The sequence below is a fragment of the Cricetulus griseus genome, unplaced genomic scaffold (assembly GCF_003668045.3).
Source record: "Cricetulus griseus strain 17A/GY unplaced genomic scaffold, alternate assembly CriGri-PICRH-1.0 unplaced_scaffold_1, whole genome shotgun sequence".
Classification (NCBI taxonomy): Eukaryota; Metazoa; Chordata; class Mammalia; order Rodentia; family Cricetidae; genus Cricetulus; species Cricetulus griseus.
Genome location: NW_023276808.1, coordinates 5,963,991 through 5,982,992, shown reverse-complemented (window position 1 = coordinate 5,982,992; position 19,002 = coordinate 5,963,991). Strand labels below are relative to the sequence as shown.

At 36.6% G+C, this 19,002-nt stretch overlaps 1 protein-coding gene across 1 annotated transcript; it reads left to right on the top strand.

The window, feature by feature from the left end:
* The first annotated feature begins 13,515 nt into the window (after window positions 1-13,515).
* Window positions 13,516-16,080, top strand: LOC113837946 (zinc finger protein 431-like). Its single transcript, XM_027433759.2, has 3 exons — window positions 13,516-13,636; window positions 13,833-13,893; window positions 15,036-16,080. Exons 1-3 carry the CDS (start codon window positions 13,516-13,518, stop codon window positions 16,078-16,080), a joined length of 1,227 nt encoding a protein of 408 aa, XP_027289560.2.
* Window positions 16,081-19,002: the final 2,922 nt, after the last annotated feature.

Here is a 19,002-nt window from a genome sequence, read left to right as displayed (position 1 = left end):
TGTGTGTACCGAGTTTTTTTGTAATGTATAATTTAACATATTTACATACATTTACTCAAAAATGTTGGAACTTCACCAATGTACCTTCATAAAATTTATGTTATCAGTTCTGAATGTTTTGCTTTTGGGTGAAGTTGCTGTGGATAGAAGGTTTACATTTTTTTTCATCTTTATCTTAGATAGTTGTCTCTTCTTATTTTCTGACAGAGTGGCAAATCTATGTTCTCCAGTTGTTGCTGTCTTCATGTTTGTGTCTTTGTTGTGTAAGTGATAGATATGATTAATACAGTGGCTTTGTATTTTTAAAACCTTATTATTTATCATTTTGTCTGTCCTAAATAAGCTAAGGTATCAACTTGACAAATCCTGGGATCATGTGAGAGAACACGGATTGAGGGTGTTCTTAGATTAGAATGTCTGATTTCTGACTGGAAAAGATTGTGTTGACTGATGCTTTATGATGACTTATCTCTGAGCAAATGCACCTGGACTTGTTAAGAGAGCTAGCTGAGCACAAGATAGTGGCAAAGAAAAAGAGAAAATCAAGACAGAATGTTTTCATATGTTTTCCCTTCAGTGATTGACTTGAGTTTCTCTCCTAAGTTCCCACAGATAGCATCTGGCCTAGAAGTAACAACCAAATCTGTTCATTACAGGAGTAGCTTTTATTTAGATAATTTAATTACAACAAAAGTGAAGAATGTTGGTAGTATGAATTTAATTTGACCCATATGCTCATGGTGAATGGCACTAGTTTGATCTCTGAGTCTGTTGCTATCAGTATATTTCTGAGTGTGTGTGTGTGTGTGTGTGTGTGTGTGTGTGTGTGTGTGTGTGTCATTGAGAAAAGTCTTACTATCATATTCACTATGTAGTACAAATGGCTTGAATTCATGGAGATCTGCCTGTCTCTGCTACCATACTCAGCTATATTCATATCTGAAAATACTTTGACAGCCACCACTGGCAGACATCAAAAATGACTTTAAGATATATTGCCCTTTACCTGGGTCCTCTGGTGAGATTAGGCTGGACCACCTCAATGTATTTCAGAAAAGGATTTCAGGATGAGTCAGTGATAATCACAGTTGGAAATTTATGTTGAGACAGGATTTCTCTCTATATTTTTGGCTGTCCTTGAACTAAGAATGCAGATTAGTTTGGCGCAGAATTCAAAGAACTTTGTTTGTCTCTTCTGCCCAGGTATTGGAATATAGGGTGTGTGCAAAAACATCCTATTATAATTTTTTTATTTATTCATTTGTATCTATTTATATTTATGTGATTTTTAGGTGTGGAATTTGGGCATGTGTCTCATGGTTTTGGTGCAAATATCAAAGAACACTTAGGGTGCTTGTCTTTTACAGTTAGCATGTTTGAGATAGGGTCTTTCCATGAGACATAAATAGACTTTTCAGGATTTCCTCTGTCAGTGTGCTGGGTCCTTCATGTGTCTTGGTGGAGGAGTGTGGCCAAATTCCCTGTCTTTTGGATTTCCATGTGGTCCCTGTAAATTATCTGACCTAGGGAGAGGTGTCTCACAAACTTTGTTCTGTGGATTAATCTGATCAGATTTTGGGAGCAGGAAGCTGGGTGTAGTAGCAAGTTTCTAGTCAACTTGAACATTCTTGATGAATATATGGAAAGCAGCATGCCTAACTCAGAGAGGCATAGTTTTTCCAGTATCTTCTTGGCATTCAACTCTGCATTTAACATTTACATGTTATCTCCATTGACAGTTAATTTTGTGCCAGATGAAATTCTAGCTTTTTTATTGAGAAGACCATAGTTGTGGAAGGTGAACAGAAGACAGTTATTTGAAAATAAAACACAGTTGAGTTAAGAACTCACCTCATCAAGCAAGGCCTTCATTTAAGCCCTCAGGTAGGGAGGACCTAGTAACAGCCTGGGATGTAGGGCTTGGGAGCTTTCATTGAGGCCTGATGTATTGACAATAAAACTAAGCTTCTTCCATAAAACCTGCAATATATTTGGGAGTACTTGTAATGGTCTGGGGCCAGGAACATTTAATAGGGTTTTGTCTGTCATAAGTCAGTCATGTTCTTCAGATACTCTGTTTCCCTCGTGTGACATTGTTTGCTAACCTCTTCCCAAATTTCTCCCATTATATAATAGTTTTTGATGGATTCATATTATTCTCCATTTCCTTCTATCAACCTATCCCATTTAAGTAGTATACAAGATGCTATTCTTCTTAGGAAGCTTAGTCTGGGACATAGCCTCTGCAATATGTCTGCAACCTAGCATTTATCTTTTCTACCATCTATTTGTCCTATCTTTCATATCCCCATAACCTTCACCTCTGGAACCTGTCGATAAAGAATGACCTGTGGATTCAAGTCAATGTTCTACTTCAGTAATTATTTTAGGAATATCCTTTCTGTAAGAAGTTATTTTAAGAATATCCTTGCAAAAAATCCTTGCTGTGTGAGTGTATTTCACTTAACTGCTACTATGCATTCCTAAGGACTGGTATTTTCAGGTTTATGGGGTTCATCTTTAAAGGAATGGTGTGAGAAATTTTAATATTCTCTAATACAAGTCTCTAAGTCTCTGGAGCAGTTGACTATAAAGAGTGTTTCAAGTTTTCAAAATAATTTTTGAGATTATAAATGCTTCATATTCCCCTTGTCTCCTAGCCCTATCATTACCCAATTGCTTTCTCATTTTTGGCCTGTTTTTCTTTAACGCAGTTACACAGTATCAACAGTTACTGTGTGAACCTGACTTGTTCTTTTCAGGGTTTCCCAGATCTCGGACAATGGGTTGCTGCACTGGATATTGAGCGTGTAATGGACTGTGCACACAAACACCCTGCGTTTTGCATGAGGAACAGCATATGCCCTATGGGAGAGGAAGAATGTCTAGTACAATACAATATTTCAAGATTAGGCCTCTATCTACTGTGCTGGAAGAGTAGAGTTGGAAGGTCTGTGCTGTCTGAGTCATTTGATCTCTGATCACCCAGTATGGAAGCTCCTAAGATGAGTACTAGTTGGGTGGCCATAGGCAATGTAGGGATCTGGGGATTGTAAGATGTCTGGATAAGCAGTGGCAGGTATTTTGTGTTTTTTTTTCTGTGGTTATATTCTGCCTATGCTGAAATGAGTTCTAACAAAGACCACAAGATTTACAATGGTGAGTGTATGATGTTCAGAGCAGGTCTGTTGATTTATCATTTTATTTATTTATTTATTTATTTATTTATTTATGTAGCTATTGTTTGTCAGTTTGTTTAGTTTTCAAGACAGGTTTATTCTGTTCTGGGACTCATATTGTAGACCAGGCTGGTATCAAACTCTCAGAAATATTACTCTCTCTGACTACCATGTGCAGGGATTAAAGGCATGCCCCGCTACCACCAAGTAAGCTTTCAATTCATTTGGATTCAGATGGACCATCAGCCAGACTATAGTTTTGATGGTCCATGTGCTGACCTAGGCAGTGGCCTTTGTCCTCTGTTCTCCCAGTATGGATTTACTGGATAATCTGAGACACTGCGGCCCTGGCATTTGGAGATAGCGTTCTTGCAGTATCACTGACCAGTGTTCAATTATAGACATTGTTTTTGGTAGCAGTGGGAAGACAGATTAATAATCTGGAGTTCTGGTTTCTAGAAATTATGAATATTGCATTCTATTTTTAGGTTTGTATTTTAAATATTGCAAATAGTTTAACAACTTGAAGTAAAATGATGATGTCATCAGGTTTCACCAATACATGATTAGAATGCTTGTGTCTTGGTGCTGTAACTAACCACAATGTTGTGATTTAGTGAATTGTAGTTCTAGGGAGAAAAGATATTTTGCATCTGTGGAGATTTCTCAAATCCTGAATCGTGTTTGGCAGGTAGATAGGGCAGAATCCATGTTTTCTGCCATAATCCATGTGGCAGGAAGCAGATTTTAAATCATTTTTCTATGCTGCTTTGTGACTGAGCATCAGTGGAGCTGCATTTACCTGAAACAGAAAAGAAAATTCAAGGAGCTTGTGATCCATAGCAAGACATGACCTCCATTGCTGGAGAGAGTTCTTGAGCATGGGGCTTCTGTTTTTGGAAGAAATATCAGTAGCTCGAAGATCAGAAACAACAGTTCAGGGGTTATTTTGAGATAATATTGTGAAAGTTGTGGCATGTGTATTTATTGAGTTTCTATACACATACACATTGAATTGTAGAGAGCTGGATAACATCAGTTAATATCACACATTTTATTTCCTAATCTGGTAATTTACATAATTTAATAACAACAAAAGAGAAGAATGTTGGTAGTCTGAATGTAACTGAACCCATATACTTATAGGGAAATGCACTATTAGGAGGTGTGTCTCTGTTGTTGTAGGTATATTTGTGAGTGACTGTGTGTCACTAAGAAATGGCTACCTATCATACTCACTTGAATTTACAGAGATATGCCTATCTCTGCTACCATACACAGCTATATTCATATCTGAAAATATTTTGACAGCCACCATTGGCAGACATCAAAAATGACTTTAAGATATATTGTCCTTTACCTGGGTCCTGTGTTGAGATTAAGCTGGACCACTTCAATGTTTTTTGGAAAAGGATTTCAGGATGAGTCAATGATAATGAGAGTTGTAATTTTATGTTGAGAGGGTTTCTCTCCATATTTTGTGCTGTCCTTGAACCCATAATGGAGATGAATTCACAAAAATTTGCTTGTCTCTGCTGCCCAGGTATTGGAATAAATGGTGTGTGCCAAAACATCTTATTATACTTTTATAATTTATTTGCTTATTTCTGTTTGTGTTTATGTGATTCTTTATGTGTGGAAGTTAGGTATATGTGTCATAGTTTGGGTGTAAATATCAGAGAAAACTTTTAGGGGTTAGCATGTTTGAGACAGGGTCTCTAGGTAGCCAAGCCACATAAATAGACTTGGCAGTGTGTCTTTTGTCTCCTTTTTATCTGTCATCAGAGCATTGGATTACAGGAGTGTACTGTAGCAGCTGTCTTGAGAATGCAAAAGTGAAGACATAGTTGTTTTGTTTGTTTGTATTTATTTATTTATTTATTTATTTATTGAGACAGGGTTTCTCTGTGGCTTTAGAGGCTTTCCTGTAACTAGCTCTTATAGACCAAGCTGGTCTAAAACTTACAGAAATCCACCAGCCTCTTTCCTCCTGAATGGTGGTATTAGAGTCATATGCCACCACCCCCAGCTGTGAAGGGATAGTTGTAAGGTAATTACTTTATCTGTTAATCATTCTCACAATTCTAAAGTTTGTTAGGTAGACATTTTTGTAGTGAGTCTATTTTGAGATACAACTTTTTCTAAACCTTGTCTGACCTGGAACTTATTATGTAACACACCTGGAATTTACAGAGACAACCTCTTCGGCCTCACATCAAAACACCTCAGTAAAAAAGATTTTTATCAAGGATTTGCTGCAGATATTACTAGGATGATTGAATTTTGAGAGAGTGCGATTTTGAGAGAGTGAACCACACTTACAAATTACATGTGACAATATTGGTTACATTGTAAGTTGCATTTCATTGGGTTAGGGACTCCAATCTCTCTCTCTCTCTCTCTCTCTCTCTCTCTCTGTCTCTCTCTCTCTCTCTATTTCCTGATGTGTATGGCTCACTCTCTACATATATTTGTCTCTGTCTCTCTTTCTTTTTTTCTTCTTGTTTTTTGGCAAAAAGATATTAGGTCAGTTATTGCTCAGACTTGTCTGGGATTCTGATTTAATACAGTAAAAGCATGTGTCAGAAGACTTCTGCCCTATGACTTACTCTACATGAGGTTCACAATTCTGTCCTTGTAATCCTCAGAAAATTGCTGCTTAAATCTGGGAAACCAGTAGATCCAGAAAAAAAGGTTTCATATTTTTAGAATCAAACATGGCTAATTGGTATTTGAGATATCACTAAATTGGAAAGGTTTTCTCTATCAACAAAGAAAATTATATCAGATTTTGGGGGGTGTTTAATATTGATTTGCAAATTAATAAGATCTAGATTTATTGAAGGGACACTTCTGCAGGCACAACTATGAGGGCTTTTCTAAATGAGATTATTCTCTGTGGTATGTTTATGAAAGATTAGCTTGTATATCAGGTTTATTGAGAAGAGAACACTCTTTCCCCTTTTAGATGTAATAGCACCAGTCTAATCAATGGTATTCGTACTTGATTTTATAACAAGGACCAACATTTATCATTCTCTGAATCCTGATTGTAAACACAGGGTGGTGAAAATTAATAGCAGAATCAACATACATTAGGGTGAAGGAATAGAATCTCCCCTTGCTTGCTGTCTGGCTAGAACCCAGAATGTTTTGGAGTTTGCAAGGATATTTCTCCTTTAATCTTGAATGATAATGCAAGATTGAAGAGCTCATGGATAGCTGCTGACTCTAGTAGATTTGAAAAACATTCATAGAGGGCCTGAAAGGATACAGTTTGCAATGGACACCTGAAGTTATGTTAGATTCTGGAACCATAGGCTAACCAAAGACAGCTCCATGTTTTGAATAGAACAGGAACGATAGTAAAGCTATGTGTGCTAGGATGGCAAAGTCTGAAATATGGAGCTACTCTAGACTCTGAGCCTCCATAATATTGTTAACAACAGGAGCAGAGCTTCCTGAATTCATTTCCTTATAAGTGATTGATTACTTAATATTACCCTATTTTTCTCTTTTTGAAAATAGTGGGCAGTTACTCACGTTTTTCACTTAACATATTCTTAAGCTAGTGTAGACATCTTAAATGTTGGAATTTTAAAAAGGTATTAGATTTCTAATTTGAAAGCATTTTATATTATGATTATTATGTGACTTTCAGATTCATGGAGACAAACATCTTGTATTTAGGGGTAACCTTATAATAATGAACCAAGTGAATATTTTCTCCTATAGTTACTTTGAATCAGGTTATGTTATCCATTCAAAAGAAAGGAGACTAATCCACTTTCCTGGTTGCTACTCACAATGAAAAGCACCTGGAAATCTAATCATGGACATGGATAAGGACTCCTACAGATACAAAACATCTGATTGCTATCAATAAAACAGTCATATCTTTTTTCTTGCTGTGGTCCCTCAGTCCAAGCCTGGCTTCCATCCTTTTGATTGTAAGTAAACACAGGTGCTTTGAAGAGTTAATGAAAAAACTGAGCTAGAGTTCAATTGTGTGGTATTTTGGCCCTGAATCTTTATTAATCCTTACATGTCCCAAAAAGAGAGTAGTGCTGAGTTTAAGAGTAATTGGCTGATATATTAGACAAAGTATTTCTTCTGTTAGATGGTTATTACTGTTGATTCCTTCAAGTCAACAGTGAAAAGGACTTAAGTAGTAACAAATGAAATATCTCTGGTTAAGAAAAATAACATTAGGTAGTTTCAGATGGCAGTCCAGTGATGGAAAATAGCAAATTTCAAGTATTGCAGATGTTCTGCATGTCCTATTTCATAAATGATACCTGCAAAGCCTGAAATTCTCTGTTTCATGTCTTGTATACTTTGAGTGAGGCTTGCCTCTGTAGGTCCTGATGGATTACATTAATTTCCATTTCCCTAATTCTTTCAATTGTCATTTTTATTGCTTCTATTTTGATTTTCAGTTCTGGAACAGATTCATTCATTTCATCAACTGTTTATTAGTTTGATTTTGACTTTCCTTAAGTGATTTATTAATTTTTTTCCATATTTCAATTGTACTTTCCCTGAATTATTTAAGGGTTTATTAATTCACTTCAACTTTAAGGACTTCTGTCATCTTTATAAAGTTGGTATTAATTGGGCGTCAAATGTGTTGGAATAGTCATTGCTTACTGTAGTAGGATATCCAGAATCTAGTAGTGATTTATTGCTCTGGTGGCTTTTGGTTGTATTTTTACACTGGTGTCTGGTTGTCTTGCCAGGTGTTTTTTCTTGACTTCTGTTTGCTCTATGATCTTCTGATCTGTGTGGCCCATGATTGAACAGTGGTTCTTACCCCAGTGTTTTGGCTGGAAATCTTCCTGTAGGTGTGGTCTTTGTTCCAGAAGGGAGTAGTGCCAAAGTTTGAGGCTGTAAAAAGGGAAGAGAACAGAGAAACTTATTGGTGAATTACCAATACATAATCAGCTAATGATTAGGGATATATATATATATATATATATATATATATATGTGTGTGTGTGTGTGTGTGTGTGTGTGTGTGTGTGTGTGTGTGTATTAGGGTAAATACCTGGCTTACAGAACTCCCTATCCAACTGGCAGGAAAGCACAGCAAGCTGAAGCAGCAGGGAAAAGAAAGGGGCTTTTCCACATGTGTCACTGACTCCTAAATTAGTCTCTTGTCACACTGTTTATGCCCTAGTGGTCGTGTCCAGGTACAACTGTAGCCAGCCACAGGAGGCATGGTTAGGGTGACCCCTACAGAACCTGGTGATTGTTGATTGGGTATGGAGAGACTGAAAGTTTTGTGGTCTTGTGGCCCATATGGACTTCAGGCAAATGGTGTATCCTTTGTACAAGTACAGGGATTCCTCTATAGTTGGAGGCTACTACACAGAGATGAGGAGGGATTTGGATTGTAAATAGTGATGGGGGTTATTTAAAGAATGGAGAATATCCACTGGAGAGGAAACAATGTGTATTTCAGATAACTGGCAAGAACTTTTACAATTAATCCCAGGTCCCTCTCCCTCCCCTGCCCCCCCACAACTAACACCCTACTTATCCCATACCATTTCGGCTCCCCAGCAAGGGTGAGGTCTTCCGTAGGGGGTCTTCAGAGTCTGTAATATACTTTGGGATAGGGCCTACGCCAACCCTCTTGTGTCTAGGCTTAGGGAGTATCCCCCATGTGGGATGGGCTCTCAAAGTCCATTCCTATGCTAGTGATAAGTACTGATCCACTACAAGGGGCCCCACAGATTTCCAAGGTATCCTCACTGACACACACATTCAGGGAGTCTAGATGTGTCCAATGCTGGTTTCCCAGCTATCATTCTGGGGATCAAGAGCTCTCCCTTACCTGTTATTCTTGCTGGTGTGACCTGTACATGAGGGAGGGGGCAGGGATACAGCCATCTTCCTCTGATTATGAATGGGAATATATTCTGTTCCCATCCGTGTATGTTGGAAATCCTTAATTAGTTTCTTGATGTTACAAAATGTGACAGTCAAGAGATTGTCATGAATGTCAGAGGAGAATTTGGAAATTTGAGCTTTTTGAGTTATTATAGGTTATAAGGATAAATGAACTTGGAGTAAATACAAAGCTTCCCCTACCTGTACTCATTCCAGCCCTGTTTCCAATCTCCATTACTCAAATCCACTGCTACTCTGTTTCCCTTCAGAAAAGAGAAGGCTTCCCATGGATATCAACCTAACATCATGACAAGGTAAAATAAATCTAAGCACAAACCCTCATAGAAGCCTAACTAAGGTAACTCAGTAGAAGGAAAAGAGCCCCAAGAGCTCTAAAAAGAGTCACCACAAGATGTACTGGTAGGAATCACATAAGCAAATGCCTGGGAGTCTTTTTCAGTTCATTCTGTGGAGCATGTTCTCCTGTTTTATGCAATCCCTCTGGATCCCGCAGTGTTTGGGTAGGGATCTCAGCATGTGCTTCTATCAGCTGCTGGCAGAAGCCTCTATGATGACAATTGGGCTAAGCACCAATTTGTAATTATAGCAGAATATACTTAGGAATCCTTTCATTAACTTATTTCTTGTCCAATTTTATTTTGTTCTAAAATAGTTCTTTAAGCCATTCATGTTCTGACTCCTTGGCTGTTCAGGTATTGTCAGGCATGATTTTCCTCTCAGAGCTAGACCTTCAAGTTTAAGCAGTCATTTGTTGAACATTAAAGAAGCTCTGATCCACCATTGCACCAGAGAATTTTGCAGGAAGGACAAGTGTGGTTCTAAAATATTGTGTCTGCCTTGCTGTCCCAACCCAATAATTGGATCCTTATGTGGTTACAGAAGATCGCTGTTTCAGCTTCTGTATTCTTGATTACTACGAGTCCTCACTATGGTCACCCTTACAGGTTCTGGGAAATTCTCATTGCACTGTTTCCACAAAGCCTGATAAGAGCTCCCCAATTGCAGTCATCTCTCCTCATCTTCTTTCCATCTGCCCCATCCTTACTCACCTGATATTTTCTGGCCACATTGCTACCTGCCATCATTGCATCCAGAAAATCTCATTTTTATACACCCAGAGAGATCCATGTATCTCCCCTGTAAATGGAGTTCTTATTTGGTCTAAATAATAAAAACCTGGAATAAGATATAGAGGAAAATGCTGAGAAATCATAGAGAAGGTGGAAGCCAAAGCCACCTCATGAGTTTACAAATGGAAAAGTGTGAGTTTCTTTTTCTTTTTGCCTATGTCCTCTCTCTCTCCTTAGCCATCATACTTCTATCTCTGTACACCCATTTCACTTCCTGTTTTTGACAGCCATCTATACAGACCTCTAGGCCTCTATGGTTAGCTAGTGGCAAGCTCCATCTTTAAAAAAAGACAAACTTAATTTGTACAAGGAAGTTATCAACACACTCCCTTAGAGCTGTTCTAGTTACTTAGCCTCTCTGCATCTGTGGATTTTACTGTAATTAACTGTGATCACTAGGATTGTAGTTCACTTAAATTCTAGTATGCACTTATAAGTGAATTTACCATTCTAGTCCATGTGCTTCTGTGTTGCCTCATTCACTATAACAACTCAAGAAAATCGACAACAACTAAACAAATATTCAGATTATAGTGGAATATATTTCTATATAGAATGTTCAGCCAAGGAATCTAAACTAGCTGAGAAATACTTGAAGAAATGTTCACCATCCTTAGCCATCACTAAAGTCCATATCAAAACTACCTTGACTTATTGTCCTACAGCTATCATGGTGACAAGAAGCAAGGGGATTCATTGATCTTATAATTGTAAATTTTTACAGCCTCTGTAGAAATCGAGACACAAACCATAGAAAATTTGGAGTCAGTCAACCTCAATACCCAGATATGCCACTTATGGGCATGTATCCAAAAATGTACCTCCATCCTACCACAAAGGCACTTTCTCAACTATATAGTGCGTTTATTCATAACATCCAAGAACTGCTGTGTCTGTGACAGAATTTTTTGATTGATGTGGAAAGAATTCTCCACTAAGGATAGCAATGTCCCGAAGAAAATAGGCCTGGAAAAGAGAGATATCTGAGCATCAGAGACTGACTAGGCAAGAGAGAAAGTCAGGAAACAGTATTTGCCATTGGGGTATGCCTTCAAATTTTGGCCCAAGTTTCTATTCCTAAGCTCATAAAATGATGGAGAATGATCTGACACAATGAGCCAAATAAGCACATTTATTGCCTGAGATGCTTTGGATAGGGGATTTAATCACATCAACATAAATGCAACTTAAAAATAATAGAATACCAAAAGTGGTTTTCATTGCCGAGTAAAACCTGGAATTGTTGTCTTTTCGAAGAATGTGGATGATACCAAGACTTTAGGTGGCAAAAACATTGAAATTTGTACACAGAAGATAATTTGCCATTCCTGTAGTGCTAGGAAGATTGGGATTATATGAATAATGGCAGAATTATGGCAGAGATTGAGATCATAGAATCTGAGTCAGAAATAGACTGCAAAAATTAAGCAAGAGGTTATTTGTGTGATACTTTGGCTCTAAAATCTTTCTTATTCTGACTATGCCCTGGAAATATACTAATGCAGAATTAAAAAGATAATGCGCTTATGCCTTAAATGGAATATTTAATATGTTGGATGATCATTGTTGATGATTCATATGGCAAATCAGGCCTAGAGTGAACAAAATAAATGGGATAGAAATAAGTGAAACAGAAAAGGTAGTTTTAGATGGTAGTCAAGTGATAAACAAGCAGAAAATTTTAAGGAGTTCATTGGCATTATAAGAGAAAGATATTGCTATGTAGTGGAAACCTATGAAGGTTAACCCAAGGGTAAGAAAACAACCTGCTAAATCTTCGATTTATAGATGACGTAAGCAAATTGATTCCTACTCCCAGGAAGCAACATCATACAAAATCTGCTAAAACTGTGGTCCAAGACTGTTAGTGTCCATATCCATTAAGAAGTCAAACTTGGACTGGAGAGATGGCTCAGAGGTTAAGAGTACCGGCTGCTCTTTCAGGGGTCCTGATTTCAATCCCCAACAACCAGATGGCTCAAAACCATCCATTATGAGATGGGGTACATATCTTCTGGTGTGCAGATATGCATGGAAATATATATATATTATATAAATATATATATATAAATATATTAAATATATATATTAAAATCTAAAAGAAGAAGTCAAACTTTGAAGGATCACTCATTATGTGTTTGTCTTGCAAACAAGAAAGAATCAAATTTAAGGACATTGGTTCTTAGTCTATGGTTATAGTTCAGCAGCTATGTTTGGCAGATTTAGAATCCCAGTGAGTAGACTCAGAGTTCATTGCAGGAAGATGTGAGGACTGAGGCTGTTGTTGTTGTTTTCTTTGCTCTTTTGATGGCCTTCCAGCTAGTTTTCAAATAAATCCTACACACAAAGCTTTATTCTTATAAATGCATGGCCTTACCTTGGCTTCTTTCTAGCCACCATTAAATTATGCATTTTACATCTGGGATTTTATCTTTCTCTATTCTGTATACCTTTCTTTACTTCATAGTCCATGATTTTCAGTGTATCTTAGTGGCTGCCTGCTGGTGTCCTCTGCTACATTGTGCCTTCCTTTTATACTCACAGATTTCCCTTCCCCTTTCTTCTGTCTTCCTGCCAACGTTGCTTGTCCATTCCTCCCAAGATATTGGACATTCAGTTCTTTATTAAACCAACAGGTATTTCAGTCCACCAAAGATTCATAGATTCAATAAACAAATGCAACATAAACAAAACAACACATATTAACATAATATTCTACCATTCCCCATTATCATCTACATCAAAAGAAATGTTTCAAATTTAATATACTAAAACTATATATAACATGAAAATTTATCAAGTTATAATTAGTTTGCATTTTGTAAATTCAGAAAAAATATTCTATTACCTAGCATACCTTAGTAAACTCACAGTTCTATTAATACATTTCTTCAAAAATTAAAGAAAAACTGCAACTAGTCTTCAATAACATCCAAGAAAAAAGAAAAAATATTACTAGCTAAGTAAAGAGGAAGTGCACTGCAGGCAACTTTCCAGACTTTACAAATGAAAGAGACATCTGCCTGCCTGGACTGTCACCCAAAATTTTTCTGCAATATTGGGTACCCATCTTCAGTCTACAGGACTACTGTGTCTGTCTGACATTTCAGTGAAGCAGGATTGTTGAAATAATGTTCTACCTTTAATTGGCAAATTTCATCAGTTGCTTTTCTCTGTATCCTGCATAAATGTAACATATCCTAAAATAATGTTCTACAGAAATGTGCATTTAGAATATTGTCAGTATCATGCTTTTAGTTGCACACATGTATGTGATATTTTAGAATGCCATGACCTATAATGATGTGCATATCGACTTCACTTGGCAAGAATGGGCTTTGCTGGATATTTCTCAGAAGAATCTATACAAAGATGTGATGCTGGATACCTACAAGAACCTCAATGATATAGGTAAGAGGGCATTTTACTGCATATTTTAAAATAATAGGACAACTGTTCCTTGGTTTTTGATGTTCTTTAATTTTATTGAGAGAGAAAAAAGAATATGGTAAATAAATCAGTTGAAGTTCTAAAGTTCATTGAAGACAGTAACTTAAATTTTGCACATTTTTCAATAATAAATATATATTCTGGTACTATGTTTTAGGATACAGTTGGGAAGACAATAATATTGAAGAACATTCTACAAGTTCTACAAGACATGAAAGGTAATTTTCATTTACAATTTCATAGAAATGTGTCACTGAAGAAATTGAAATGTGTCCTAAATTTTGAAACACAAACAACAGTGTAATTAATCACAGCTTAAACTGCGGTGATGATTATTAAATTCTCACCACACCATATAACTCAATTTCAGGTAGGTGAACTTCATTTGAAAAACAATATTTTTAAGAAAGAAGTCACAAAACAATGCCTCAAGAGAAACTACCACTTGAATAATCAAACCATGATAGCTGTGCTGTAGAAATATAATTCCATTTATTTCTTACTACCTACATCACTAATGGTATACACATGGTTAATGTGATAAGCATATCTCCAAACCTTCCATTAAGAAAATACTCCATAGATAATTTAGTTTTACCCATATACTTGCTGTTACTCTTGTAAGGTTAGGGACAGGGGCAGTAATTGTCAAGAGTAAAGTTGCAGTTATTGCAGAGAATCCTGAATACCTCTAGTACATGTCTATGAGGAACAGAAAGTCAAACTGAACTAAATGTGGAAGCTTCTTCTTTGTAAACTTCCTTTAAGAGTATATCATATATTAGTCAGGATACAAGCCATATGAGCAAAGGAATATGGAGGACATAATATACCACTCTCACAGAATATTTAAAGATATGTAAAAAGTCGCAATTTAATCATACTTGTTGAATTTGATTCATGTTTGAGGTAATTTATTTTCCTGCTTTATTTCTAATACACCAATAAGTTCACTTTGCAGAAAAGCCCAATAGCTGTAGGAATGTGTACATGATTCTGTTTGTTCTAGTTTATTAGCAAATGTAGCATGACTCAAAGTGTAAGAAAATTTCAAAATTCAATAATGGTGATAAAGATCTGAATTTTTCCAGTTCTTTTCAATATGTAAAAAAAATCACCTGTAGAAAAAGGTTCCAAAAGTTAGAAACATATATTACAGGATTATACCTACACTGATATCTCCAAAGTTGCAAAACAACTCTTAATGTAGGGGGAAACATGAGTATTATCACAATGATAAGAATATGAGATCTGATTCTTCAAAATTGCAACAAATTGTAATATTAATTTACACAGATATCAAGATTTAACATTGTATTGAATATGGTAAAGCATTTCTACTTGCCCATTTTCCTTGCAGACATGAAAGAAGCCAAACTAGAGTGAAGCCTTCTGTGTATACACAATGTCATAATGCCGTTGAATATAACAGCCATTTTCAAAGGCATAAAAGAACACATAACGGTGAGAAACCCTATGAATGTAATCAGTGTGGTAAAGCCTTTGGTCGTTACAGTCATCTTCAAACTCATAAAAGGACACATACTGGGGAGAAACCCTATGAATGTGATCAGTGTGGTAAAGCCTTTTCTCAGCACACTCACCTACAAACACATAAAAGAAGACATACTGGAGAGAAACCCTATGAATGTAATCAGTGTGGAAAAGCCTTTTCTCAGCAAAGTACTCTTCAAATGCATAAAAGGACACATACTGGAGAAAAACCCTATGAATGCAATCAGTGTGGTAAAACTTTTTCTCAGCAAAGCACACTTCAAATGCATAAAAGGATACATACTGGAGAGAAACCCTATGAATGTAATCAGTGTGGTAAAGCCTTTACTCGTTACAGTCATCTTCAAACACATAAAAGGATACATACTGGAGAGAAACCCTATGAATGTAATCAGTGTGCTAAAGCCTTTACTCGTTGCAATCATCTTCAAATGCATAAACGGACACATACTGGAGAGAAACCCTATGAATGCAATCAGTGTGGTAAAACCTTTTCTCAGCACAGTCATCTTCAAAGGCATACAAGGAGACATACTGGAGAGAAACCTTATGACTGTAATCAATGTGGTAAAGCCTTTACTGATCACAGTGTTCTTCATGTGCATAAAAGATCACATACTGGAGAGAAACCCTATAAATGTAGTCAGTGTGAAAAAGCGTTTTCTCATCACAGTACTTTTAAAATGCATAAAAGATCACATACTGGAGAGAAACCTTATGAATGTAATCAGTGTGGTAAAGCCTTTACTCGTTACAGTCATCTTCAAACACATAAAAGGACGCATACAGGAGAGAAACCCTATGAATGTCGTCAGTGTGGTAAAGCTTTTTCACAGCACAGCCATCTTCAAAAACATAAAAGGATACATACTGGAGAGAAGCCCAATTAATGTAATCAGTGTGGAAAACCCTTTGCTCAGCAGATTTCCCTTCAAATTCATGAAGGAACACATAAAGGACAAAAGCTGATGAATGAAATCAATGTGGCAATTTCTTCATATTTCAAAATACTCTAAAAGTGCATAAAAGAACACATACTACAGAGAAACCATATGAATATTATAAACTCTGTAATTTGCTCTTCACATACATAATAGAACACATAATGGGGAGAGACCTTAAGAATGCAAGAAATGAGGAAAGGACTTTGCATGCCAATTATTTCTTTAAGCCCATAAAAGAACATATACAATAGAAAAAAACATTTTAAGGTTATCAATGTATTAAAGCTTTTGCATATACCAGGAGTCTTTGAAATCATTACAAAAAATCATTCAGCAGGGACTGTAAATGTAGTCAGTTTGGTTTAATTGTGCACTTTGTACAGGAGTAAAACTTTGTGGTCAAACTGTTAAAGCCTTTGTAACTTACAATCATTTTTGAGTACCTGAAAAAGTTAACCTGGGCTTCTCATTATCAAGTATTTGGTGGGATCTTTCACAGTCACACTTCTGATCAGTTTGACAACGTTTATTCTGTTGAAGAAAATTAACAGTGTCAACAATCTGTGTAAGCATTGTCATGTGCATGTTTATATTGTTGCTCCAGCACACACATCAAAAATGAATATATGAACTTACGAAGCCTTATGCTTAGGGTAAAAGTGCCAGCAAAGAAACACTACCCGTCCCAAGAACCAGTTCCAGTGAAAGAAATAGATTATGGCCGCAAACTGAAGCCAAAGAAACTCACCCTTAAATAAGAGCCAAATGCTTAAAAAGGGCCAGTGAAAGAAATACATTTTGGCCCTGAAACCAAAGGCAAAGAAACAAACTCTATCCCTGACCTTCTGAGGAAAAATCCAAGCAATACCTAAGCTCAAAACCACCCAATCCCTAAGCAGCAATCCAGCCAATCTCAAAGGTTTTTAAAACTCAGGGACTGAAGTTTTATCAATTAACATGCTGAGAAATATTCTCTATGGAAAACTTATGCCCCTAAGAAGACATATATAAACCCTATGCTAGTTCAGTTGGCAGCTGGCATTTTCTACACTGATAGGGGCAGCCACTTTCCTGGATGACCCCCTTCCAAATAAATCTGTTCAATATGTTTCTGTGAAAGACTTCTTTTACCATATTGGATACAGAACTCCCCAGTGGAGAGCAGCAGAGAAGCAACATATATACCTGATGGGAATCTCCCTTAGGGGAGTATAGCAGAAGAAAAAAAACTTTTCACTGGTGCTACATTTCTGGGGCAGTTTTCCCCATAGTTAAGTGAGGAAGAAAAGTGACAATTTGAGCTGGAGCTAAGAAGAAATGGTTATCATTGCTCAGAATATTCTTATTGAAAAAGACAATAGAACAAGCAATGGACGTTTATTCTGGTAAACTCTTAGCAGAGACGAACAAAGATCACTTGTAGTAGTCTCTCTCTAAGTGGAGCAGGAGTGCTACCTAATGCCCGGAGACCATCACCCACTGGAACACAACTTCATATATAGCCTGACTTCCTGACAGTCAGGACATATTTATCCTCAGAGTTTTGGTTTCCAGGATACATTCCCTTCAGAGCAGCATGTGTAGCCTGACATTGGATATTCAGGATAGATTTTTCTTCAGAGCTCTTGGTATCCAGGATACATTTTCTCCAAAGATTGGTTAATAGCATGACTTCCCAAAAGTCAGGACACCTTTCTCTTCAGAGCTGCAGGTATCCAGGCCATCCTCCCTTCACAAATGAATGTATAGACTGACTTATGACATTGGGGGTACCTTTCCCTCCATAGCTGTTACATTTGCACTGTGATTTTAAATGATAGTGTATCACATTTATATTTATGCTTCTCTTCAAGTACATTAACTAACTAGTATAAATTAGGTGTAAAAGTTACTAATTTCTGTTATTTTCTTTCCTCTTTTTGTTATAATAGCTATGTCACCTTATAAAAGATTTAATTTTGCCCTGGTTTCCAGAGGGATACAGGGGCATCATTAAAATTTGCATGACACCTAAATCAGGGGGTCTAAGAACTCACATCCCTAAGCTGCAGCATGAGGCAGAGAGTAGGAACTGATGTTAGCAGTAACTGAATTGGGGGTTCTATTTTGAAATATTTGAGGTGCATGACAAAAAGTGCTATATGTGAAGAAAATTCATTTAGTCAAGTTTATTTTGTTGTCGTTATATTCCTCCTGTGGCTTTTGTTTAATTTGTACTTTTGCTTAATCATAGGTATTTTTCTGCTGAAATGTATATAATCTTATGACAATCATCTAAGTAGTACCTTTTTTTCTTAATTATCATATATTGTGCAATCATATATTTCCAATAACTACTCATCTCAAAGTGTGGTGGTTTGTTGTTTCTGGGTATTTTTTCCATAGTTTCACAAATACTGTTCATATTTTCATGTTTATTAGCAGCCTGGCTTGGGTGTCAGTAATGATAAGGGATACATTTGAACTCATGATCGTCATGTGTCTGCCTCCTGAGTACAAATCCCAATGTAGGTGATATATTCGCAAAAGGTCTTTTTTTCTCAACATAATTTAGCAATGTTAAAGTTAAAATGATTCATACAACGTAATATAAGAAATATTTAATTCCACATGTGTGTATTCAAATGGTGTTTTCTTTTATCTGGTACAGATGTTGTTTCTGGCAATCAAAACCTGTCCTTGTGGATGAGCACTTAGTGTTCTAAGTCCTAAGCCTTCTATTCATCCACATGAATACGTCATTCATAGCAATAAGTGTGATTGGCTGACCTAATTTGATCTTTCTCTTAGCCCTGATGCCTTAAAATAAATATATGATCAATTATATCAGAAAATAATTTAGGCTTGGTGCTTATGCACTTTTCTAAG